Source organism: Diospyros lotus, chromosome 1, assembly GCF_014633365.1.
Source record: "Diospyros lotus cultivar Yz01 chromosome 1, ASM1463336v1, whole genome shotgun sequence".
Taxonomy (NCBI): Eukaryota; Viridiplantae; Streptophyta; class Magnoliopsida; order Ericales; family Ebenaceae; genus Diospyros; species Diospyros lotus.
In genome coordinates this window covers 43,027,620-43,052,444 of record NC_068338.1, presented here as the reverse complement: position 1 = coordinate 43,052,444, position 24,825 = coordinate 43,027,620, and the positions used below count along the sequence as shown (strand labels likewise).

General features: G+C 37.2%; 3 protein-coding genes across 4 annotated transcripts; 1 reads left to right on the top strand and 2 right to left on the bottom strand.

Annotated features, from left to right (window-relative positions):
* Window positions 1-592: 592 nt before the first annotated feature.
* Window positions 593-4,024, bottom strand: LOC127798112 (putative UDP-glucuronate:xylan alpha-glucuronosyltransferase 5). The gene is made up of 3 exons (XM_052331434.1): window positions 1,918-4,024; window positions 1,099-1,387; window positions 593-1,022 (listed from the first exon to the last, which is right to left on the bottom strand). The coding sequence occupies exons 1-3, from the start codon at window positions 2,726-2,728 to the stop codon at window positions 596-598; spliced, it is 1,527 nt and encodes a 508-aa protein (XP_052187394.1). The 5' UTR covers window positions 2,729-4,024; the 3' UTR covers window positions 593-595.
* Window positions 4,025-4,471: 447 nt separating this feature from the next.
* LOC127798118 (cyclin-P3-1-like) lies at window positions 4,472-5,994 on the top strand. Its single transcript, XM_052331446.1, has 3 exons — window positions 4,472-4,836; window positions 5,009-5,404; window positions 5,537-5,994. Exons 2-3 carry the CDS (start codon window positions 5,013-5,015, stop codon window positions 5,811-5,813), a joined length of 669 nt encoding a protein of 222 aa, XP_052187406.1. The 5' UTR covers window positions 4,472-4,836; window positions 5,009-5,012; the 3' UTR covers window positions 5,814-5,994.
* A 677-nt stretch (window positions 5,995-6,671) lies between these two features.
* On the bottom strand, window positions 6,672-24,656 carry LOC127798090 (mitochondrial Rho GTPase 1-like). Of its 2 annotated transcripts, XM_052331403.1 has the most exons (14): window positions 24,136-24,654; window positions 23,869-24,001; window positions 23,552-23,701; window positions 23,033-23,209; window positions 22,605-22,856; window positions 21,063-21,131; window positions 17,135-17,190; window positions 15,214-15,295; window positions 12,899-13,110; window positions 12,703-12,772; window positions 9,610-9,722; window positions 8,704-8,854; window positions 7,973-8,159; window positions 6,672-7,161 (listed from the first exon to the last, which is right to left on the bottom strand). In XM_052331403.1, the coding sequence occupies exons 1-14, from the start codon at window positions 24,363-24,365 to the stop codon at window positions 7,088-7,090; spliced, it is 1,956 nt and encodes a 651-aa protein (XP_052187363.1). In that variant the 5' UTR covers window positions 24,366-24,654; the 3' UTR covers window positions 6,672-7,087. The 2 variants fall into 2 exon arrangements, with proteins under 2 accessions (XP_052187363.1, XP_052187372.1); XM_052331412.1 differs by lacking the exons at window positions 6,672-7,161; window positions 7,973-8,159; window positions 8,704-8,854 and adding an exon at window positions 9,455-9,497 and having other exon boundaries at window positions 24,136-24,656.
* Between the last annotated feature and the right edge of the window lie 169 nt (window positions 24,657-24,825).

Here is a 24,825-nt window from a genome sequence, read left to right as displayed (position 1 = left end):
TTTTGATATTATAGGATGTTATAACCAACCATATCTGCAGAGTAGTTTCAATTAATTTTTAGTGACCCCAACATTATGCCTTGTCAAGCGCTTTCTGAAATATCAATATTTTTGAAAACTAAAATGAATTTTTGCTTCTAAAAGCATGTGAGATATAATTTTGATTATGTGAACAACAGAGTACTCCATGTATTCATCTTTGTCCTTCGTTTTCTTTGATATCTTAACTGTTGATTTGTTAGACAAGTTTTAATTTAAAGTGTCTAGTGTTTGGAAGCATGCTATGACTTGAAGATAGAAAGGCTTCTATACATTCAATTGTCCTGCATTGCATACGACCCCTTATTTATAGCATCAAATGAGTATATATATGATCCTTCTTTCTCATTCTACTTCATGAAAATGAATCCCTGCAATACACAAGTAAGCCTAACTACATGTAACTATATATGCAATTAAGATGTTGTAGCTTTTCTCAAAAAATCACTAACAATGTTTGGGGGAAAAAAAACCCCTCCTCTATCAACTATTCAGTCTGGGATTGATTGAGAACCCTTTGTTTCGAGGCCTCAAAAACATAATATGATCACAAACGTCAAGAATGATGTTGCCTAGGATCTTCTATTTTGATCTTCCAATGCCCATCAGGCATATTAGCATCCTTAGCTATCCCTCTCCACTTTCGTATCCTAGCTTCCATGCTTTCAGTTAATGCGCAATAAGATTGCAGCCTCTTTGGCATGGCTTTATAAACTTGCCACCACCTAAAATGAGCAGCATCGCTAGCAAAACGATGATGATCCAATTTATCCCAGTTACAATCATAGTCCATATAGCATGCCCACGGCTTCAAACCCAAGTAATGTATGGTATAGAGATTCCCCAGCATCTCATGCTCTTTCTTGTATTCTTCCCCTCTAAATATCTTCAGCCGATTTAGCCTTGAAGGCCACCGGTGCCACCACGTAAACATTTCGTTAAGAAAACCTTGATCACCCCCGTTGTAGGAATTCACTTTGTACCTGTTAGAAGAAACACAGGACTGCTTTATGAGCTCAAAATATTGTAGTCTCAAAATATCCTATTCTCTACTATTACCTATTCTCCATTAGAGTTTTGAATGTGCACTTGGATGGCTCCACCAACATCACCCCCGAGTTGAACAGAAACTTGTCATTCCCAGCAGCCGATAATTGTGGGTAACCAAAGAATTCATCAATGTTCTTGAGGACTACAATATCAGAGTCTATGAAGATTAGTTTATCGTACTCTGTCAACTCCCAAATCCTAAGCTTGCTGTAGTTCCATTCGTTGTAAGCATCTTTTACTGCATGGGGGCTTTGTATGCGTTTAATACACTTCACCTTCCATCCTGCTGCTCGGAGACCTTGCATCGATTTTGTTAAGATGGAGTTATCAGCAAGAAGGATTAAATCTTTGGTGGAGTTAGTCTGAATGATGCTTTGGGCTAATGCTATTGCACCACAAACATAGGATTCTGAGGAGTGGAGGACAGTCACATAGGCCTCTCTTGGCTTTCTAGGAATGTTTTTTAGTACTGAAAACGCTTGCTTGCCTGCATTTTGATCAAACCCAGATCTTAAACTAGAAGTTATAGTTTAAGTTCAATGAAGATGAAGCAAAATCCTTCCTACTTTCAAATTAATTTCAATCTCACAGGCACCCCACCCCCCTCTTTCTAGGATATACCGAACCATTCGGACAGATTTATTTCCAACTAAAGCTCGTCAATTTCATTAGGTACGACTAGCTATATAGATTTTAGTTCATCAATAATCTTTATATATGGTCATATCTTCCGGTAGGCTGATGCTTTTAGTAAATAAAGCCTAAAAATTGCGAAGAGAAGACGATTGCGCCCATTTGATTAGTGAAATTAAAGAAAACCAAACTGACCTGCATGAGAAGAAGCAAGTTGGCAAGAACCAACAGGCATGAGCACCTTCTCTTTTAATCTTTCTAAATCAGGCTGGTAAACCCAATGATCACCTTGATGCCACAAGAGATCATCACATCTAAAGATGTCCCACATGGGCCCACAGGACCCGATAAACACGGCGTAAACTGTCCGATCAACCTTGAGATTCCTCCACCCATTCCTCGCCAAAAGATTAGCAACAATTAGGTTAACTTGTAACCTAAAAACATCCCTAACACCTTCCTTCACTCCTCCACAAGGAACCCTAGCTACAACCACGTCGAGCTCATTGTAGTCTTCGAACCGTGGCATCGGGATCTTGGGACACAATGGTAGGCCCCACTTCTCCTCTTCATCGATCCATTCAGGGAAGAAGTCTTCCCACCGATGATCCTCACCTGCACGATCAAAAACTACAGAGACCATCTCTGCTAATCCATGCAGTACATTATTTTGACCACCTTCGTCATCCATGTTAACCAGACCAACCTTGAACTCCCTCCGGTTGGCTGCTTGAGCAAGCACATTGTACCATCTGGGATTTCTTGCTCTTTGATGAAACATCGCCTTGTAGTAGTCATTCTGAAGGCGGTTTAGTTCATTAATTGGACGAGGGTTTGGCAAGAATGGCCGTATTAGAATTAGGAGGATTAGAGAGAAGAAGATGAAAGACAGAGTAGTGAATGGTTTTAGTTTGTAGGCATAAGGTTTTACAGCCATTTCAAGATGCCAGAGTCCCTGTGTTATATAATCTATTGAATGGTTTTGAAGGAATGCATACATAGACATATATATTTTGTAATAATCTTTCTATGATGCATCCATGAAAGTGGACATGAGCATCAGCCTCTGGATGTGATTGCTGCTACTCTGAATATTACATGGAATTCTATAGATCACCAGCACAATCAATGGGCATCCGTAAAATATTAGTTTGAGGAGCAGTTTAATTAATTCTAAGTAGTTAAGGGTTTGATGAGCAGTACTAGCAGTCCTCATTGTGTGAAACATAGTAGGTTTCATTTGGTTGTAAGAAGTGACAAGGGGGAAGGGTAAACTACATTAAAAAGAGAGATAAGAACAAGTAATTAATTAGTTCAAAAATTTGAAGTACCAAAATTGCTGTAATTGGTTGATCAAATGTTATCTAAGGGAAAAATTGTAGCAATACCACAGGCATGCTATTGATCAAATATTGCTGATTTATTAAATTCTACAGGTTGACTGACTTTAATTTGTAGAATTTCTACAATATTATAAGATGCAGGAGCAGTTGAAGAATGATTCTAAAATGCTCCGAAAATAATAAAAAATATTGACACATGGCTCCATTTTTGAGACATGCGTATGACACCATCTTTTTGTAACCTTCAGCTAGGGTTTGACAATTGAGAAGGAGAGTTATTGAAGGTACATATTTTCATGCAATACTTTATGTATATGAAGAATGGGGAAGAATTATGAATAATTATACCATAGATTAACTTCAAAGCATAAAAATCCTCACCGCAGAACCAACCCACAAAATTCGTTGTAGTACAAAAAGAACAACTAAAGATAATTGAAGTTATAATTATGAAAACTAGTACTTGAAATTTGCAAATGTTTTTCCTTTCTTAGTGTAACTTTGTAATACCAACTATACCACTTCTAATCCTGCAGTGTGTGTGCGGTGTGGGGCTTTTAGGTTTCTATAGCTCCAATATTGGAGACATGTTCGATAAAAGGGAAAAATAATAGGAAGGGAAAAATCTCTGTTGTTTTCTAATAACAAGCATTTAGACTTAATTACTAGTTATTATACCACTCCATATTTCAGTGGATTAGGCGCGCGCGCGCGCACACATACTTTAACCTTTTTCTTTGAAGAAAAAGAGAAGCATAATATAGTAGCATAAATTTGTATTCTATGGTTGGTGGCATAATAATAAACGCAATAATGTTGTAACATACCATGAAGTCCTCATTCCTTGCACACAAATGGCTGCTTAGAAAGGGACTGCTCATCTTTGTGGCACCATGACCACTGAGTGAATTTTTATGCACAAATAAAAACGTTCACAATAAGGGAAATGATAAATCTGTACCTATATTAATTTTCTGTTATCAATACACCTAAAAATGTTTTTAAGACACAAATTAATTGTCTTTGTTACAAAAATTTGCTCTCTAGATCTCTGGAGCACCAATTCTTAAAAAGAAATTATTGAGCAATGGTATAATGGCCAAAATGTTAATAATGATAAAGAGTATCTGGAGAAGCTGTAGGAATATGATATTTATACAAAAAAAAAAAGAAGATTTAAATAACATGTCTCCTTATTTTTAGAAATGATATATTTACAGAATTTTCACACACAAAATCGTTGCCCGTGTATGATTATTACTGACTCGCATTATTTTGTATAAAAAATATACTTGTCTGGTATTGCCTGTATATAAATCTGCTATAATTTATCACATGGGCTGTGATTATGTGACTTTTTTTAAAGTGAAATGAATATTATTATTGTATTTGAGTGGTGGAAGCAATATTTTTCGTGAGAGAAGTAGCAAGAAAGCATATATGGGGATGGAAAAGATGGGTCTTGAAAGTTCTCAAATCACCAGTGCAAGCAAATGCGTATTCATATGAAAGCAAATAATTCCTGTGCTTTCTATTCTTATCCTAACCTAAAGTTGGCCCAAATTGAGACACTGCAAACACAAGTATACGGTTCTTAGGATTGCCTGAGGACTCTTCTTTCTCTGCCTTGTTAATTTCTTCACAAAGAGGATACTCAGAGATCCTCTCTCGCTCTCTCTTACCTGTATTCAGACTCTCTTCTTGTTCCTGCTTGTTCATGTTCCCATGCTGTGAAGAACTCTAAACAAAGAGAAGAGTCTCTGGAGAAGCGGTAAGCCATCTGCCTCGTGCATATTTATTGGGTTTCATTTTATCCGTTTTGATAACTTCTCCATTTGCGTTTAATCATTATCACCACAATCACCAAATTTTAAGCTATTTAGATCTTGAAATACACAAAAACAAGAAGCTGAATGATTCTTTTCTCTGTTTTTCTTCGACAGAGAGATGGGAACAAAACCCATCAGTGGCTCGAAGTCCTATTTGAATTTGGGATTGATTGAGAACAGAAATGGAGGTCCAGAAACTCCCAGAGTCATAACACTTGTTTCATCAGTTATTGAGAGAACCATTCAGCAGAATGAAAGATCATTGAAGGGATCTGCAAGGAAGGGCTTGAACACCATCTTCCACGGTTCAAGGGCACCTGCCCTGAGCATCAGGCAGTACTTGGAGAGGATTTACAAGTACTCCAACTGCAGCCCTTCCTGCTTTGTGGTTGCATACATATACCTGGATAGGTTTCTTCACCAGATGAGAGATGTTCATCTGACTTCCCTCAACGCTCACCGGCTTCTCATTACCAGTGTCATGGTGGCTGCGAAGTTTATGGGTGAAGGGTAAGTGTTCATGGATTGATGTTGTAAGACTTGTGTTCGATTTTTGTATGATTTTGATAGGAAGGATTGGTGGATTTAGGATTTTGGATTTGAACCCCGGGTCTTCTCGGAACTAACCTTAATCTCTGCTAGGTGTTACAACAATGCATATTTTGCCAAAGTGGGAGGGGTGAGCACTGGTGAGATGAATAAGTTGGAGATGAATTTCTTGTTCACTACAGACTTCAGGCTACTTGTGACTAGAGAGACCTTTGACAGGTACTGCTTGCGGCTAGAGGTGGAGGAAGCTAAAGTAGAGCGCTGGGTTGAACTTCCAATTCAGCTCTGTGGGTTGGCACAAGGCCGTACAAACAGAGAGGAACGGAACCGTGCAAGTTCCATTGCAGGTTACACTTGCAGAGCCCTCTGAAATAGGTATAGTTAGCAGACAACATTATTGGTGGCTACGCAATTGTATCTGGATATTGGTATGGATAGGGTTGTGGTTTCGACTAATTTGGCAAGTTTTAAACCATTTCTATAACAATCACAAGCTTTAGTCCCACCCAATCATTGTCTAGAATTTATGATTAAGAACAAATAATTTTTACATTTGTTGTTTACCACCTAATGCAACTCTCTTTCTTTATTTAGACTTAGGCTTTAGGGTTAACAGTGAATAAGAAAGAATACAAAATTGAAAATGAAAACGAAACGTGTACAAAAACCTATAGAGACGAAAAAACGAAAGAAGAAGAAAAAAGCATTTTGAAAAGTGATATAATTTGAAAGTTTTGGAGCAAGGTATGTCTAGTTGAAATTAAAGGGGAAGAAAAGAACATGTTCTCAATCTAGCATTGATTCCAAGCAGAAGTAGGGACTTATTGTTAAAACCAGACAAAAGGGATAAAAGGAGAAAGCGAAAGCAGCAGCTGCAGTTGATAAGCCTGATATCATCAGGTTTTGAAATCCTTAGACCTTCAGCGCACTCTTTATTTTACATCTTTGAGATGTAAAAATCAGATTGGATCCGGAACAAGCAATAGCATATAACTAGAAATAATGTAAGTCTTGAAGTCCAACCATCCCTCTCTCTATTTTTTTTTTTTTGGGGGGGGGGCAACAAGATAGAAGTAATTAAAAACTTCAAATTAAAGGTGCAATATAGCAGAACTTCATTAAAAGAATAATTTTGGAATTATAGAGACGACCAACATTTTATCCCGTTTACAGGTCAAAATGGAGACTTCTATTTATATTAGACATATGGTGTTTACGAACCCAAAAAGAATAAAAGCAAAGTATAATACTGAACAAAATAAAAAAAGCAACCATGTTGAGAAACAAAGTCCTCGAATTAATCTAACAAAAAGGGTTTCCGCCACATGAGATCATACATTTTCAAAATTTTATGACACGGCAACAAGTGATGCTCAAGGACCTCCTCCAAATTACTACATCCAAAAACCAAAAAAGCCAAAAACAACCTACTCATTGATGTTGCGAGTAAAATCCTACAAAGATCACAAGCTCTCATTTTTAGAATTCCCAAGGTATGCTACTACTATTTAACTAGAAATTCTCTACAAAGGAGCTACCTTGAGAAATGAAGTAAAGTTGCAATCTGCCCATGAAGCCAACATAAAAAGCCCAATAGAACTTGCCAGGCTCATGTGAAACGGGAGCTGCAGAAAACATCACCCTTTAACCAGAGGCATTCTTCCTTGCAGCATAAACTCGATAAGCTGCCAATCCAACAATGGCTACTGCAGCTCCAACTGTAGTATTAGGAGACAATGTCAGCGAAGGGAAGGATCAAGTGTAAGGACAGTGAAGCAATACATTTCAGGCCTATAAGAAACAGAGATTAAACTAATACCATGAGCTCACAAATTACCTCATCTAACAAAAGAAAAAATGTTATAATGTGGTGGCCTTGTGATTGTTTCTTACTACCAAACCAGCCCAAAAAAGGACAGAAAGAATGCAGGTTTAACTCTAATTCAAAAAGGTTAAAAATAAAACAAATAAATATGAAGTAGCAAATATGGCAAATAATAAATTATAGGCAATGGATCGGCATAAAAACACAACAACAACGACAACAACAATAATAATAATAAATAAATTGATGGCACCCAATAGGCACAATTGACAATGAGTAATGACCTCTCCGGCAGGAACATACAGAAGGGTTTACACGAACAGAGAGAATACAAGCTACTTTGGATAAATAAGTGATATTAAAGGTTCCAATCAAATATATGACCTCATGATTTAAACAGAACTTTCAGTACATAAATAATGCATTGAGGAAAAACATTGGTATTCTCTAACATTAATAATCAAGTATAGTTCAACGACAGTAAAAGCTTTATGCTATGGTTCGAACTCAAATTTTTGGAAGAAAAAGAGAAGCAAAGGAAAAAAGAACTATTGTTATGTGCAAGTAAAAGGACAACTATTTAAGCTGTCACTTTATTTTCCTTTTCCTTTCTGTCAAAAAGTTACAAACATGGACTCAAGGCCCTGGTGTTTAGAAATCCAAACATCAGAGCAGGTGAGTAGTAAAAGTATGCGTCTATTTACCAGATACAAACATCAGAGAGCGATTAATAAGCCGGTGGTATTGCTTGCGACTTCTCCCAGCTTCTGTTTCAGGAATGCTCAAATGAGGGTGCTCTGCAGCACTCAATATCTTACGGAACACATTATTAAAATCTCTCAACTTTATGCTGAGAGGTATAGGAGCCTCTATTCCCATATCCTGACTTACCTACAATAGCAAATTTGCAGCAAAATGTGTTGTTAATGTGTGAATATCAGTAAGAGTGTCGTTAAATGCAGGTAATAACATATTTCATCAGGGCCTTCATGAAGTCTTAGAAAGATGATGTGAAGATACATTCACATATATTATTATAAATTGAGTTGCTGAAGCTAACCATATCCATACAACACTATTAGATGGACTCGTGCTTTCTCAAATCTACAGTGAGATTTTACTAACAAACAATGTAAAAGGATCAGTTTACAAAAATATTCCTCCTAATCAGATTAACTAACTAAAATTGCTCAGTCAACTTCAGAAATCTAGCTGCAAAATTTATTCCCTATAGTTATAAATCAATGCCCAACCTAACTAGGCAAAGCCATTAAACAGGAGAAAATATAGGCAACTAAACATTGAATGTTAGAACAAAATAACTGGTATAACACAACTATTTTCATACCAGAAATGTAATGACAATAACTTGGAGGTCAACTAACTTGTGTAGTTTGTCAGTAAGTGTGAAAAGAAATGTAATTTAGATCAATACCCTCGTTGAATCTTGTATCTCAGTCGGAAATGGATCTAGATCATCTTTCGCTGCAATAATGAGGCAAGGCATCTCATAACCAGTCACTTCTCCGTGACTAGCAACTTCCACAAGCAATTCAGTTGCTCTCTTCCATGAGTATTCATCAGAACTACAGAAGCAAATGCATCAACTTCAAATCAACCCAGGTTTGACGATTGCTTGCATATGTGCCATGAAGCATGAACACCATGCAATGCAAACTCGTAAGCATTCAAACTAAGAGCAGTCAGGGATGACAAACTTTATTAAAAAAGATGGTGAAATAAATAGATGGCTCTATCAGTACAAAGAGATCAAAATGGGCACATTTTCCAAATCAATACTAACGGATACAGGTGTCACAATTACACAGACAAGGGTTATAAAATACAAATTTGCTAGTATGCTTAAGCAAGAAAAAAGAAAAAAACAAGAAAAATAAGTACAAATAAAATTACAGACCTCTAACAGTAATTGTAGAAAATAAGTGAGAGAGAAAGAGAGAGAGCAGCGGAAACCCATAATATAAAAACCAACCCAACTTCTTGTATAATCCTTCTTCTTAGTTCTCGGATACACTTCCTTGTTTGCTACTAATTTTCCAGTACCAGAGCCGCCAGTGCAACTGGCGGGTCTATATGCCAGATTAAGACCAACCAGCTGAACTGACGGGTCTTGCTGTCGCCCAGATCTGCCAATTCAACTGGCTGGTCTTCCTCAGCTTAGGTTTGGATTCAATCCGATGCTAATTGATAAAAATTTGCAATCTGAAGCTACTTTGATTTAAAAAGAGAGGGGGGGGGGGGGGGGAAATAGTGCTAATTAAAAAAAATCCATACAATTAGGTGTTAGCACTGTATCTGACAACATTGGAAATCTAGTTACCTGTCATGAACAAATATTGCTATGTCACAGGCTGCCAAAGAGTCCTTCTTGGACAGCAACTTTTGGACTCCATCTTCAGGTATCTCTCGCAATATAAGAGTTTTCTTATTTGCCTGTCAACATAACAAAATATGTACTCAATCGGCTTGGATGGCTTAACTTTAACATGATTCAGATCTGAGATTGGTACCATGGTGTGCAAAGTCAAATCAGCTTAAACATAACCCAATAGTAACAATGAGAACAAATAGAAGACTTCTAGATTCTGAGAACCTCCATTCACAACTTGCCTCACTTTTTTCTTGCATGGGCAATCTCCCAGAAGCTATTTTAACACCAATTGGATAAACTATAACTTAATATGTTGTCACACAAAACATGATACAATCACCCTTGATCAATAACCAAACTAACACGCCCACACATTTGTTCTTTATTGAGAAGTTGAACCAACATAGAATTAAGAAAAGGTGTCTCCAATGCACGAGGCTCCATGCTTTGAGAGGATTGGGGGAGGGACATAGCAACATAGTAAGTTGGTTGACCATATATCCATTAGCAACATAGTAAGTCCATATATCCATTTTTGGTTGACCAATTACCCAGCACTTAATTACTAATCTCAAAAGATTTTCTTCTTCAATAGTTTATTTAATTATTTATAGGATCACATTATTCTAATGGAATTGACATAATGGATAATCTTGCCCCTTTTCTAGTTCATCAATATTGTTTAATTTGCAAGATAATGCTTTGCAAATCCTTATTGCACCCAATTAAGTCAAAGAATAAAACAAACGTTAACAGAAACGCTATCAACATTACAATTCATTATTCCATTGAGAAAATTTTACGCTTCCAAAGTTTGCATCAGTACTGGATTGTTGAACCAAAAGAAGTTACTCCTTAGGAAGCAAGGAAAAATCTGAGAGAGGTGTCATATACTGATGCATGTACAAATGTAAAAATATTTTCTACTATGTTAGGGTGACTTTACTCTCATATTATATATCTATATATGTACATTGATTAGAAGTAATATATTTATTTGTTATTGAGTACATTCCACATCCCTAAATTCTTATACTTGAAATTTGGAGCTTTTAACAAAGCTTGAACTCTCAATGGGGGAAAAAAAATCTAAACTAAAACTCCTTTTAAATTATTTCCCAAACTAAAACTCTACCCATAACATCACACGCCACGTCAAACAAAAAGAGGGAGAAGGCAGGGAAAAACCTAAGCAGCAGTTCCCATCTTATTAAATGGGAACCACTATAAAGTCTCCCAATTTTACAAGGGAACCACAGCGGTTCCAATATAAACCAAGGTTGTGGTTCCTATATACAACCTTAGTTCCCATTTTAAGAAGGGAACCTTAACTGTGGTTCCCAAAAGATGGAGTTGCTTTTGATAGGCTTATCAAAAGCAAGGGGCAGGGGCAGGGTTCACTAGACTTATCAAAGAAGGTCCAAGGGACAGGGGCAGGGTTGTAAATTGGCTGGCTGGCATAACAGCCAGCCATGTGCGTAGGGGTAGAGTGGGGAAATCGCTAGATTGTGTAACAACCCAGCAAGTGCGAAACAGAATTCGGTTGAGTGGGGAAATCGCTGGGTTGTGTAACAACCCAGCAAGTGCGAAACAGAATTCGGTTGAGGATGAGGAAGGAGAATATGTAGAGGGGGGAGAAATTGGTAAGAGGTAAGAAAGAATTTTGCATTGAGTTCTTAGGGAGAGTTAAGGGCCTCTTGAATGCCCAGTTTTTTTCCTTATAACCTGATTGAAGTTGGTGAAATTGAATTCAGTCTGATTTTCTTTGGGTTCCCATCAGCTTTCCACAACCATTGACTAAAACAGCAGTTCTCCTATGAAACCTTTGGTTTTTCCTTGGCTTTTCTAAGGCTCTAGTGATGCTTGAAGTAACATAGCAAAGGATTTTTATTTTGGGAACATTTTTTTTGTACCCTGAAATTTGTATGCGATGGTCAATCATGGCATCCCCATTGCATGCTCATCTCACTTCTTTTTTCACTTCTTGCTAGTCTTATAAACCAAGTATAAAAGTGAGCTGTCCACATTAAAAAAAATCTGCTTTTTTTCTGTAATCACAACAAAGACTTTACTTAGTTTAGAATCCTTCAAAGAATTGGCCTCAGGAGTAAATATTATTGCTGAAACCTTCTCTAGAATCATTTTTTAAGGTTTCATGGTTGTGATGCTTAACAAAAGATTCACAAAAGCATCTAGGCTGATGCCTTAAGCACGTCTAAGGTTATGCCCCAGTCCTAAAACTAACTCTCCTTGATCCAGGACTCTGTTGTTTGGATACTCATTGTTAAGGAGGACCAAAGTTGTGCAAGGTTGCAGGTAAAACTTTACTATGCAGAGATTTGAGAGCTTCTATTTGTCCATGGAAAACAAATTCAGGATAGCAGCAGTCTCCTCCTCTGTATGATACCGTACAGGAAATGCAGATATATCCCACCCCCAAATTTACTCTCAGGCTTTTTTTGGGAGAGAGTTAGTAATGGAATGGAAGTAAAATATTTTCTTCTTATTTGGGAGATTATGGGATGGAAAGTGACATAAATTGTTTTTCCTTGTTTAGAAGAGCAATCGAAGTGGATGGAATTGAAGGATATTAAACAACAAATGACACCAGTATACTCTCTTAATGGAAAGATAGAACGTGGTTAAGTCAATGACAAAATTGAATTTTTCAAAACTATTTAAGGTCAATCTTGTCAACTCACAATTAATTTTTTCATCCATTTCCCTTTCATTCGTTCTCCCCCAAGTCGGGAGGGGTACAATAGAGGGCTTTGGTAGAGACTCAATCGAGGAGAACCCTTTTTCATCCACTTTTATTCCATCTCTCTCCCAAACGTGCTGTCAGAAGTGCTTAAGGCAGTGGGTATCATGTGCTTCAAAGCTTAAACCACACAAAATATTCCTTGCTTCACTATTGGGTATCATATGATGCACTCACCCAATTGCACATGATGAATTATTAAAGCCAATGTCTAATTTTATTAAAGCAAGCTCAAACAACAGATAAGCCATCAAACTATGATGCCAATGCAATAGAATTACCCCTGGTTGATCAACCATATTGACTGCATAGAGCTCTTCAGTGGTTGACGTATAAATATCAGAGAATGGCCTACATATCAGACACACAACATACCCCATAAGACTTCAAATACAGTAGTAAATAATAATGTGTAATCAGAAGTACATTCACCCAAGATTATCACACTTAAATCAAATATGGGGTCAGAAGAAGCACCTTCCAATCAACGAACTCAACAGTGCAGACTTTCCCGCCTTTTTCGGCCCAAATACAAAACACTGGAAAACAGTCCTGTCTGATTGTTGCTTTTTGCGATCTAACTGTCTTCTCCGAGTGATACGGATGGCAGAAGAAGGATCGCCAGCATATCCAATGTAGATAAGATTCTCGATGCTGCGAATTGGGTCCAAAAGTGTCATAAGGGCCCACTGCACAACACAAACTTGTCACCAGAAAATCGAAACACAAATTGCTTGGAAAAGAGCATTCGTGTTTTGGTGGAGGGGTGTCTATTGCAATACATGGATACAAATCAATAAAATTATGCTGAATAAAAGAAAGCCATTAAGCTCTCAAAAGACTGGCAACATAATTAAAAAAAACACGTTACAAAAAAACAGCAATGATCCAAAAAAACACTTTGTTTAATAAAATAAAGGGACATAAATCCTCAAGCTCAGTATAACTAATAGAACAAGTTGACACATCTACCATCAAAACCAGCCTAGGGTATCAACAATTCAGGATCAGGTAAGCATCAAATTAATTAGTTTGAACTCAACAGATCTTTTGGTCAGACTCAGACTCAAGTCAGTAAAGTCTTCAAACTTATTTTGCTAAACCCAAGCTTGGTAGAAGAAAAAACGCAAAAGTTGAAACAGATCAAAGAATAGAACATGAACTAAATTTTAGAAAGTACATCAAATTGTGTATTGAGAAGATTGAGAAGGCTAGAGAAGCTTCAGCATATTCTGTTGATTGGGGCAGGTGAGGAGTTCAAGTAAAACTTTGTGGATTGGGATACAATGTCACTTATCCGGATGTTTACTAGCGAGAAAGATGGGCATAAGAAGAAGCTGTAGAGGGCTTTGAAAACACGTCACATGATTTGGAAGGATTTTATTAATCACTGGCTTACCAGGAGGCCATGGTTGCAGCTGTTCAGAATTGTGTATGAGCAGGTTTCATGGAATACACCATTGAGGAGAAACTTGCAGAATTGGGAGGTTATCGAGTTTCTGGAGCTTCTTCATGGGGTGTACTCTATGTGCAGAGTTGGAAGGGAAAGGATGAGAATTGCTGGATGGCCTCTGGTAATGGAAGTTCAAGGCAAAGTCCATGTTGTCAATGGTCAATAATACAGAGGAAGAACAGTTAGTGGACCAGAAGTCAGTTTTCTGGAGGTAGTAGCTTTTTTCTCTTCCCTTTTTACCCGGTGTGTGCAATTCATAAAAAGATAATATTGATACTTTGATCAAGAAGCATGGGAATTTGTGAGTAGCTGTTTACATAGGACAGACAAAGAGATGGTACCACATACCCTTTCTTTATTGAATGGTGGTTGAGGGGCGAGCAGCTCAAATTTTTATTATCTGCTGGATCTCCTGGGTTTTCAAGATGAGGATTTCAAAGGTGCTGAACAGACAGTATAGGATGTACAGGGAACAAAGAGTCGGAAGGCTAGCACCTGGCTCCTTTTTTCACATCAACTTAGGTGGAAAGAAAAAGAACTTTTAGGAGGATAGACCAGCCTTTGTATAGATTGAAGAGTACTAGTTTGCCCATTTTGAGTGGTTACCTATCTAGAAGATGAAGCCAATATTTTTGGACTCTATATTATGCATAGCATAATTTGTGTGATACCACGTTGCTGCTTTTATTTGCTTAGGCGTGTACAAGACGCCCCTTGTTGGGTTTTACTTTAGATCTTTTGTTACTTGCCAACACAAAACCTTGAGTCATATTCTTCAATCTTGGAACTATAAAACTCATGTTGCTAATTCCTTTATTTTGCAGAAAGACACCAGGTTAAATCATGGACCCTATTTGCAGAACCAAAACTCACAATCAGAAGATAATGTAAGTACAACCCAAACCTACTTTGAAGGTGAAGATTGCTAACTGTGTTCAATTTAAATCCCTTATTCATCAGGAAGCAACTAGTGCAAGAAGATGAAAGACAGATGATAGTGGATGATACTAACCTACCTTTGAACTTTCACATTGATATACAAAATAGGAAGGTAAAGAAGGAATATATATTGCAAATAAAGAAAAAGGTAACTTTGCATCACCCTTTCGAGAAAATATAGAAAGAAGATTTACCAACATAAGAGTGATATAATTTATCTTACTTCAAATTGACTGCTGGATGAAATAACAACCTTAAACCAACAACAATAATCACAAACCTTAATCCCACTAGGTGGGGTCGGCTAAAATAACAACCTTTTACAATGAAAAAAGAAAACATGCTATATGACACTCTTAGAAACAATTAGAAGAGAAGAAAATTATTAAAACACACATACCTCAGACAAAAAGCCATCAAGAGATAGTCCTCCCAAGGCAGTTTTTTCAGCAGCTTCCTTGTATGGAGCCTCATCGAAAGGACTGAAATTTGAAGAGATGATAGTAACAACAGATACTACATCAACGCATATATAAAGAATTTACAAAGAAAAGGAGAGGAAAACCCAAATATACCAGCCATGTAATACAAAAAATCTTTTCAGTCTGCATACAAGATATAACCAGGAAGTGCAAATCTCAGTTTGGATTGTAGGGAGACATTAGAACATTGAAATGCAATAAACTATCTTAACCAAGATCATATTGTTAATTACCAATTGAGGCAGATAGAGACAAAATTATGGTTTGTCAGTTTAGTACATCTCGGTTGCAACACTAATGGGAGTACTATCATTTCCAACAACAGGACCATGGTTGTAACTTGTCCCTTATTTTTACTTGAGACACTCATGCATGCTCTGAGCAAACTTACAGAGCACATTTTATTCAGACTGAATACAAAAATAAAAAACAAAAAGAAAGTGCAATTTTAATGCAAAAAATATTAAATAAAGACAAGAAAGATCGTCACTGTAGCCTAAAAACCACAGAGACCTAATAAGGTAACATGCCCGTGTTAGACATAGATAACCACTCACATGAGTTCAGACAAGCATCCAACCATTTCCTATTATTACTAAATTTTTTATAATCATACATTCTTCTGAATACTTAGGAGGCACCTATCTCCCCTGCATACTTCCATGCCTTGGCGACATGAGTAGGTAAGACTAATGCGTCTTAATTTGGAATTGCACTGTAACAGAGTACTCGTTACCTCATAGGCATCAAAGACTCACTCCCTAGATTTTTTTTTTCTTCTGTTTTCCTTAGCAATTACACCATTTTCATCCTTCTTTATTCCCAGTGAAACATATTTTCCATATCAAAGTTAAAATTTTCAAATTCAACCAAAAGTAAAAATTTTCTTAGAGACAATTAATTGCAGCTGGCAAGTTGATTATCAGTGAACATGAAATTCCATTCACTAATGTTTCACTGGCTCACAGAAATTTTGGTCTGGTTGTAGATTTGTACAGCCATATCAGATTAAGGAACTCTAGTTATGTACATATAAACAGAGAAGGAGACATAATTGCACCCACTTGTCTGATATAGGAATCTGACCGGTTGTATTTCTGGAAGTTTTGGAAAGATAGTGGAGGGAAGGAAAATGTGAGCGAGAGAGAGAGAAAGAATGAGGGAGAGTTAGAGAATTGAGATTGAATTGGAGGGAAAGGACTTGTGGAATAATCTTCACATATCCCCATCCTCATGAGCAGCTTCTTATTTATAGGAGTTGGTTACAATAGAGGCTCCTTCTAACTAACTCTCTAGAATCTCCAAGTGGCCATGTGCCAACTAGGCTGCCATGCCAAGTGGGTTATTATAGTTGTAACAGCCTACAATAGCCGGCCATACCCCTCTACTATCCATCTAATTACATGCCAACCCTTGGGCTGTGACACCACTCAAGTGAGAAGAAAGTCGAGAAACATTCCACGTCAATCAATTAAACAAGGGATAATTAGTTTTACACACTATACTCTGGATACTTCAAAAGTCAATACACAACAACCCCCCCCCCCCCCCCCCCCAATACTTTGGACTAAAACAGAACATGAAAAAATCCGTTAAGAACTACGTGAGCATGAAGGCTGTGCTAATTTGGTTATTTGTTTCTTACAAAACTACCTGAAGGTAAGCCAATTTCCTGTAGTCCTTCCACCGAATCAGTTAAGAATCGCAAAAGGCCATTACTTTAACTTTAAAGTAAATTGAGGTCATGCATCAACTTTTAACGTACACAGAAGTTATATGTTTTGCATCCAAGATATGGCGGTAAACAATAATTATCTCATTCAATTAATAATTTATTACCTTTCTGGTGCAGTAGAAAAAAGATTTTCAAGCTCAGCAGGTTTAAGGGCCCCATCCTAGTAAAAATAAACAATACCATCAAACTCAGTAAGTTGGAGGAGAAAATCTCTATTAATAGAACTTTGAATTAAATCAAAATGAAGATTATAACAACATAAAGAGGAAGGAATGTATTAATTACTATAAACTCATAGGAAGAGGAGCAAACATGCATAAGTCAGGTTATGCAAACAATTCAATCTTCCATACCAAATTTATGGTGTATCACTATCACCCATACGAACAAACAACTATCTGGTGGATAAAGTGTTGATACAGTCAGCCGACTCAGCCCATAATTTATTATCTTAACCCAAAAGCCCAAAAGTGTCCATGCAACATAACAAGCCAAAAGCTCAAGACATGAAGAAGTAAATGCATTATTTACCATTATTTGCTAGCTACATGATATTGCATCACGGCCAAGGCTTTTCTTACCTGTTACAGTTGTCTGAATTAAGCTAAATTGTTCGCATTCCTATAATATATAAGGCCATTACAGTTGTCTGACTTAAGCTAAATTGTTCACATTCCTAGAATATATAATATGTTATACGGAAGCATTTGCATGGAATTCATTCACTAAAAGCTTAGTAAAATTTCATTACCATTCAAAAGAAGCTTGTAGAAAGATATTAGCACCACAAAGTGACTCATAATATGTAACCAACCTTGATTTTGGCAAAAATTCTTCAAAATGACAATGAAGCTGCTCTGACTAATTAGATTTTTTTTGTTAAACAAGATAAAATTATAAGTTTTTAAAGCATGAAAGTGTAGCAAAGGTTTCCAGGACCAAATATTTTTGTTGTACCTAAATTTTAGAGAGAAAAAAGACCACGAGCTTAACAAAGATTAACGAAAGGCTAACTTAAATGATTGTTTGTACTATTAGCACTGCTGCCTGCCCCAATCACTCTTCTACTGTTATTTAATTTTGCTACACAACTCCATAAGAGTTCTTTCTCAATCCCATTCCTTAATTCCCTGGGCACACATGCATCTCTTGCCTTAACTTGAACTGTGATCTTCACCTTCATCACCCCCGAGGAAGGATACATCCTGACTTCTTTTCGTGTTACTGTTATTCTAAGGATCTAATTTTCCAGAAGGGAGACTACATTTTGTGCAATTCCGATAAACTTCAGGCGGAACAGCTTTGCAGTAACATTCAAGAATTACTAAAGCAATTGCTCTTCGTCATCATGCAGACAGAAGGCTTTCTTGGATCCTCAATCCATCACTAAATAGAACTCTCATAATACAAAGCTGTACAGACATTGACAAATAACAGCTATAGGATCAACACCCCAACTGTAACATTACCGACCACTTGCAGACGAAGTATTTTGATGCAGCTTTGTTTGCTGTAAGATTCACATCAATTTCCAGACTTCAAAAGATTCTTACTATAAGTTTTTTCCCTCAATTAGGCTGCAACATTTTCTTCTCTTTAGATTGTCAAGACCCTAGGGTTTGAATAGGAATTTAGAAGAAGAAGAACAGAGGGAGAGACAGAACAGATTACAGGAGAAAGAGTGAACGAGAGAGAGAGAGAGAGACAAAGAGAGAGAATGAGAGAAAGATGGGAGAGAGGATTGAAAGAAAAGGACTTGTCATTATTCTCCGATCATACTTCCTTACTGCTGTGTAGGTCTCTTTATAGAGCCTCTAGTACACTTCATCAGCTAATTCAACCACCTAACTAACATACCTAACCGCCTAACCCTTTTAGTTAGCCCCCAACGGCTCATACAAGATAATGCCAATCAATTACAATTATAACCCTAGGGTCATGACATAGATGTTTCTGGAGATCTAGTGGTCGAATCTTGTAGATTAAATTGTTACAACCCTATTCTCTTTGCTGTTTTCAGCCTGTTTTGAGTTTTCAATTTTTTTAAATACTGAAAATGCGTTTATTTTGTTATTTTCAAAAACACATTTTCGAAAACAAAGAAATTTTTTATAAAGAAAACCCAAAACAACAAATTGTTTTGGGTGTTTTCAGCCAAAACTAATTGAAAACACCCAAATTGTTAAAAACGCGGAAAACACCCACCAACAACCCCCCCGGGCATAGACCCACATCTCTTCTCTCCTTTCTCCTCTCTTTTCTTCTGGCCATCTACCGCCACCGCCACTGCCACCGCCACCACCATCGTCGATCGTGCCTGCCACCGCCATCGACTGCCCCCCGGCTGGTTGTTAGTTTTGTCTCCTCTCTCCTCTTTTCTCTCTTCTCTTGCTGGTTTTGGGATATGTGTCGATGAGCCATTGAGTGTCAGGTGGTTGTCTCTAATCACCAGAAACCATCGGCCACGGTGGCCGATGGCAACTAGCAGTGCGTATATAGGCGGGTGGGTCGAACGTTTAAACTTAGATCTAAGGAGATTTGGCCGTTGGATCTTGCTAGTTTTTGGGTATGTTGGTTGATGGGCCCTTGGGTGTCGGGTGGTTGCCTTTGATTGCCAGAAACCACCGGCCACGGTGGTTGGTGGCGAATGACAGTGCGCATATAGGTGTTGGTTGAAAATTAAAAATTAGATCTACGAAAATCCAACCGATAAATCTGTCCCATTTGTGTGTATGTTAACCCCCTTGGCTTGGAGTTTTTAATAGTAGGCTCTAATTGTGTGAATTTCCGGCCGACGGTGGTCGCTGGCGACAAAGTCGACGTTGACGCCGGAGAAGATGTAGGGTGCCAGAGAAGAAAAGAGAAAAAATGAAAAGGAAGAAAAGGAAAAAAAAAGAAAAGGAGAAAATAAGAATTAAAAAATTTATTATTAAAATTTGAAAATAAAATTATATATTTATTTAAAATTTAAAAAATGTAATATATCTATATTATAATTAAAAATATAAGATAACATATATTATATTATTAAGTGCATAATTTAATATAAATTATTATTAAGATGCATGTTAGTAATTTATTAATCAAATTTATTGTTTTATTTTAATAGTAAAATTTTATTAAAAAGAGTTAATTTTATTATTTAATAATTAAATTCATTGAATAAAATATCATAATGACAAAAAAGAAACAGTTTTTCAAAATTCCAAAGTAAACGTGTTTTCTAATTTTCTATTTTAAGAAATAGTTTTTTAGAATGATAAAAAGAATGCGTTTTCAAAAATCTCAAAACAGACACTCAAAACATAAAACTAAAAATGAATTCAAAACTCAAAACTGAAACACGAAGAGAACACCACCTAAAATTCTGGATAGAAGTAATTTATATCTTAATTATTTATAGAGTTTTGCAAGGCCTACAAAATAGGCTAAAGGAAAGGATGCATAAGGTGCTTTGAAGAATGAACCAAATGTGAATTTGAAATTTCACACCCTCTCGTAACTTTTCCCAAGAAATACGAGCCATGTCAACCACTCCCTACCTCAACACCTAAAACTTAAAACATATAGAAATAAAACTCAAAAAGATTTTCAACACACACCAAGCCCTGGGCATAATAGATGCGTGATATTTTATGTTTGTTCCTGTCCCTTTTCTCCTTGAGTTATTAATTTTATAAGTTGACTTCACAAAAGTTCAATACAGCAAAAAACCATGAATACACAGGTCAAACATAACATTGGTTATTAGCAAAAAAAAAAAAAAAAAAAAAAAAAAAAGGACATAAACATTAGTACCTCATAATATCATAACAAGAATAAAAAATACCACAGAAACTTCTGCTCGCTTTATATTGATCAACAACATAAAACTTCTTCATTTTTTCCCTAGAAGCATGCAGCATTGCACAGGTGAACCTAACATAAACATCTAATAAACCAAAAATGAAGGATTCTGAAGTCACAATAGCACATCAAATTCATGTCTGGCAAATAAACGAAGTATCTTTAAAGAAAATGAGTAGTACATACTCCATCAATGTCAAACAAGAGAAAGATTCCCTTAAGAAATTCCAAAGCTTCACTTGACAGCTCCACACTCTGCGCAAAATGGCCACTAGGATTAGCATTTTAAGGGGAGAAATTATATACCATCCCATGAAAGTGGTATTTAATACTAGGAAAAGGCCAGTATATTGAAAGAGAATAGTTACATGAAAGAAGTGCAGAGATGCAACTGTTAAATTTCATGAACATAAAACTTCAAAGTAAATGACCATGCATGAGGAGAAACTCTTTCAACTTTAGCATCAAGCCCGCTAATCCAATATTATAAAATTCATGGCCAGATAGGAGCAGCCAGCATAAAAAATTGAAGCTTCTTCAGCTAAAAAAGTCCAGGAATTCAAAAAGAGACCAGTTAAAAAAGTACAACAACAACAATCACTAGCCTAAATCTCACTAGGTGGAGTGAACTGCATGGATTCTCGACCTCTTGTCATCTCCATCCATAGTCATATCCTTTGTAAGGCCATTATATCCTTTGTATTGTAAAATCGCAAATGTCAAAGATTGAGGTCAAGGGCTAAATATGAGGCAAACAGTACGTGGAAGCCCAAGCCAACATAACCTGCTATTCCCCACAAAAGACCAACTACAAATAAGGACCAAAATAATTCTCAATCCTATTCAAAGGCCATTCTTCCCTTGCAAGGTCCTACTGTTCCTAAAAATCCACATCAAGTGCAGATGAGATGTAAGCTACACCTTCCACTTCCACCTTCCTCATCCCACCAACTCCTATGCAACATAGCAGCTACATCTCTGAAGGACTCATCTCATACCAAAGAAAACTTAAATCAGCCCCCAATTCTGCTCTTGATAAGATTATTTTTAGTTAACATCTTCTTACAAGCTTCAACCAACACAATCACATAATATCCCAGTAAACCAAACATCCCTCACAGGGAAGAATACACCCTGCCCCAACACGCACATACACAAAAAAAAAATACAGTTTCTTTCAAGGCACCATGCAGCAATCTCGTCTGTAACAGTTGCTCCAGAAAGTGTTACCCCTAGCCAATATTCCCAAATCAACAAAGAATTAAAAACACTTCCGAAGACAAGGCAAATGAGAGTACTACTTGCAAATTCCTTCTCAATTACATACTAAAAAATATCCCCTTTCCCATCCCAATTGTAATCTGCCACCAAAGCCTCTTATCCACAACAAGAGTGATAATAGCTGAAACAGCTATCCCAGGTTCATCTACTCCCATCATGGTGTGTCTGAAACTTCATCATATCTCAACTTACCACCTTATAAGTAAAAAAACTTGTTACTCATTGTAAATCCTTCCCTTGCAGAGCACTGACACTTTTATTAAGGAAAAAGAAAAACTAACACAGACACTTTTGGCATGCCTTTCCTGTGAGACATGGTTGCCTCTAACCTTTATCAACTTCAAGTTTGCTGTTGATACATAAATAGCAAGGATTTCTGGAAGGTAATAGAGGTATAACAAGATTTATAAAATAATTCATTAGGCAAGGTGCTCATGAAAGAGGTACCTGATCAGGTGCTAGCTTGATTGAGGGTGGAAGCTGACTATCACTGAGTCTAATATCATTGTTGTATCCAAATTTCCTTAGAACAGTCCACGTTGTCTCCAGACGCCCCTTCTCTATGAATAGTGCATGGAGAAAGAGGAACCCAGTCAAAGTTAGACCACGGTCATTGACACCTTCAGGTAGCTTCTCTTGAACAACCCTTTTAACACCTACTATTTCAGAAGGTTGTAATGGAGCATTGAAACATTTGACCTGTTTATAATCATTAATTCATGATGTTTAATCATAGTCACAATAAATAAACACGAAACTGATTGGAATATATAACTAAAACTGAAGTTAATAATAGATAAAAGATATATTTTTGTATAAGCATATTAGTTTAGAGCATGTATATCCTAACAAGCACATGAAAAAGGAAGGGGAACCTGAAAATCGTTCAATTCTGCATCACTGAGTGCACCATCCCTGTCATGGTCACAGAGAATAAATATCCGTTTTAAAGCCCTTACACACCGAGGCTTCAGAGTTTGTGCTTCCTGATCAAATAGTGGAGCAGTTGGATGAAGTACTGCCTTTTGCGCATAGAAGAAAACTTCAGGGATCTGCAAATAGAGGAATTCTCATGTTGCACATCATGACAAGAAGGACCACAAATGACACCCACAAGCAGTTCACTTCAAAAATTTAGACATTCAGAATGCATACAACAGGCTAGTTGGATGGTTCATCATAATGAATTCTTCAATCTTTTATCATCATGGGCTTGAATGTGAATACACAATTGATAGATACTGAGTATGCAAATGCTTGAGATATCTCAGAACAGTTATAACCAGATGGAAGAAGAAGAATTAAAACGGATTTAAAACAATGGAATTTTCTATGATAATTATGAGGTAAAGCAATTAGAACTGATAACAGGCAGGTCGTGGTTTAAACAGTACCTGAATCTGTTTAATTGCCGAGCACTCAATACAAGTTTCAATCTCCCTAAACTGTTGCATTATTGGCGACATCACCTGTTCTAAGTTGACTGTTTGCTGATCATCCCTCAAATCTAGCTTGCAACCAACCACTATAACTGGCACCTTTACCTGCTCAGATATATCAGGCATTAATATTGGAAAAAAAAAAAAAAAAGAGTAAGGAATAAAATGAAAGCCATGAATTTTTCAGGTGTTCTTTCGGTAATAACCTTCTTGATTTTTCATGAAACAATCAGATTCAAAGTAATGGCCCTACTAAACTTCAACAAACAAACCTCTAATCTACGAAGTTCGGGAAGCCAGAATGCGCTCAACCGGTCAAGAGTCGCAGGCTGGTCACAAGCATAAGTTAGCACAACTGCATCAGCTCGCTTCAGTTCTTCAGCCACTTTACCTCTATTCTCCACACTGAATTTGATTCCTCAAAAAAATTATTGAAGTTGGGAGATAATATCAATTCATAAACATCGCAAAATCAAATCAAATTTTTTTCCTTTTGCAAAGACAACAAGAAACCCCGACCAACACTGACAACAATATACCTAGAAGACGTATCGATAATCGTGACAGGGACGCCATCGGGATAGAAATCCACGGGCAACCTCATTGGCGGCAGCAAGGACGGGACATCGGCCGGAAAATCATCGGTGACGGCTGTGACGATCAAGCTGGACTTTCCGGTGCCGCGCTCGCCGGCGACTACGATGCGAATGCCGGTGCGGCCACTGGAGTTGGCCTTAGCATTAGTAGCTGCAGCACCACCTCCGGCCATCAACACTACACAATCTTTTTCTAAAACCCTGCAAAATGTGGATAAAAGAGGGGCGCCGGAACCCTAGGGTGTGACGGTGGTTGGTGCTCGGGGGAAGAAGAATTGGGGTAAAGGACGGATTTGGAGGTGGTGGATGTCGGGCTTCGGAGTGGGTTCTTGGATCCGACGGCAGGTGATGGTGTTTGAGTGTGGAATGGACGGCTGAGATGCTAGGGAGGATGTACTCCTTGTCCCACACGCAACCCTTATTGTCCGAGCTTAATCGTGGGCCGCCATATAGGAAATCTTCTCTCTGGAGAACACATGTCCTAACGCAATGCATTTTCCTTTTATATTTCTATTTTGTGCCGTCTGACTGATTTTTCATATCATTACGTATATCTTATGAGTTATAAGTAATAATAATAACTCATGGAAAATATATTTATTCCTAATTTCATTTTCTCATAAATTAAAAATA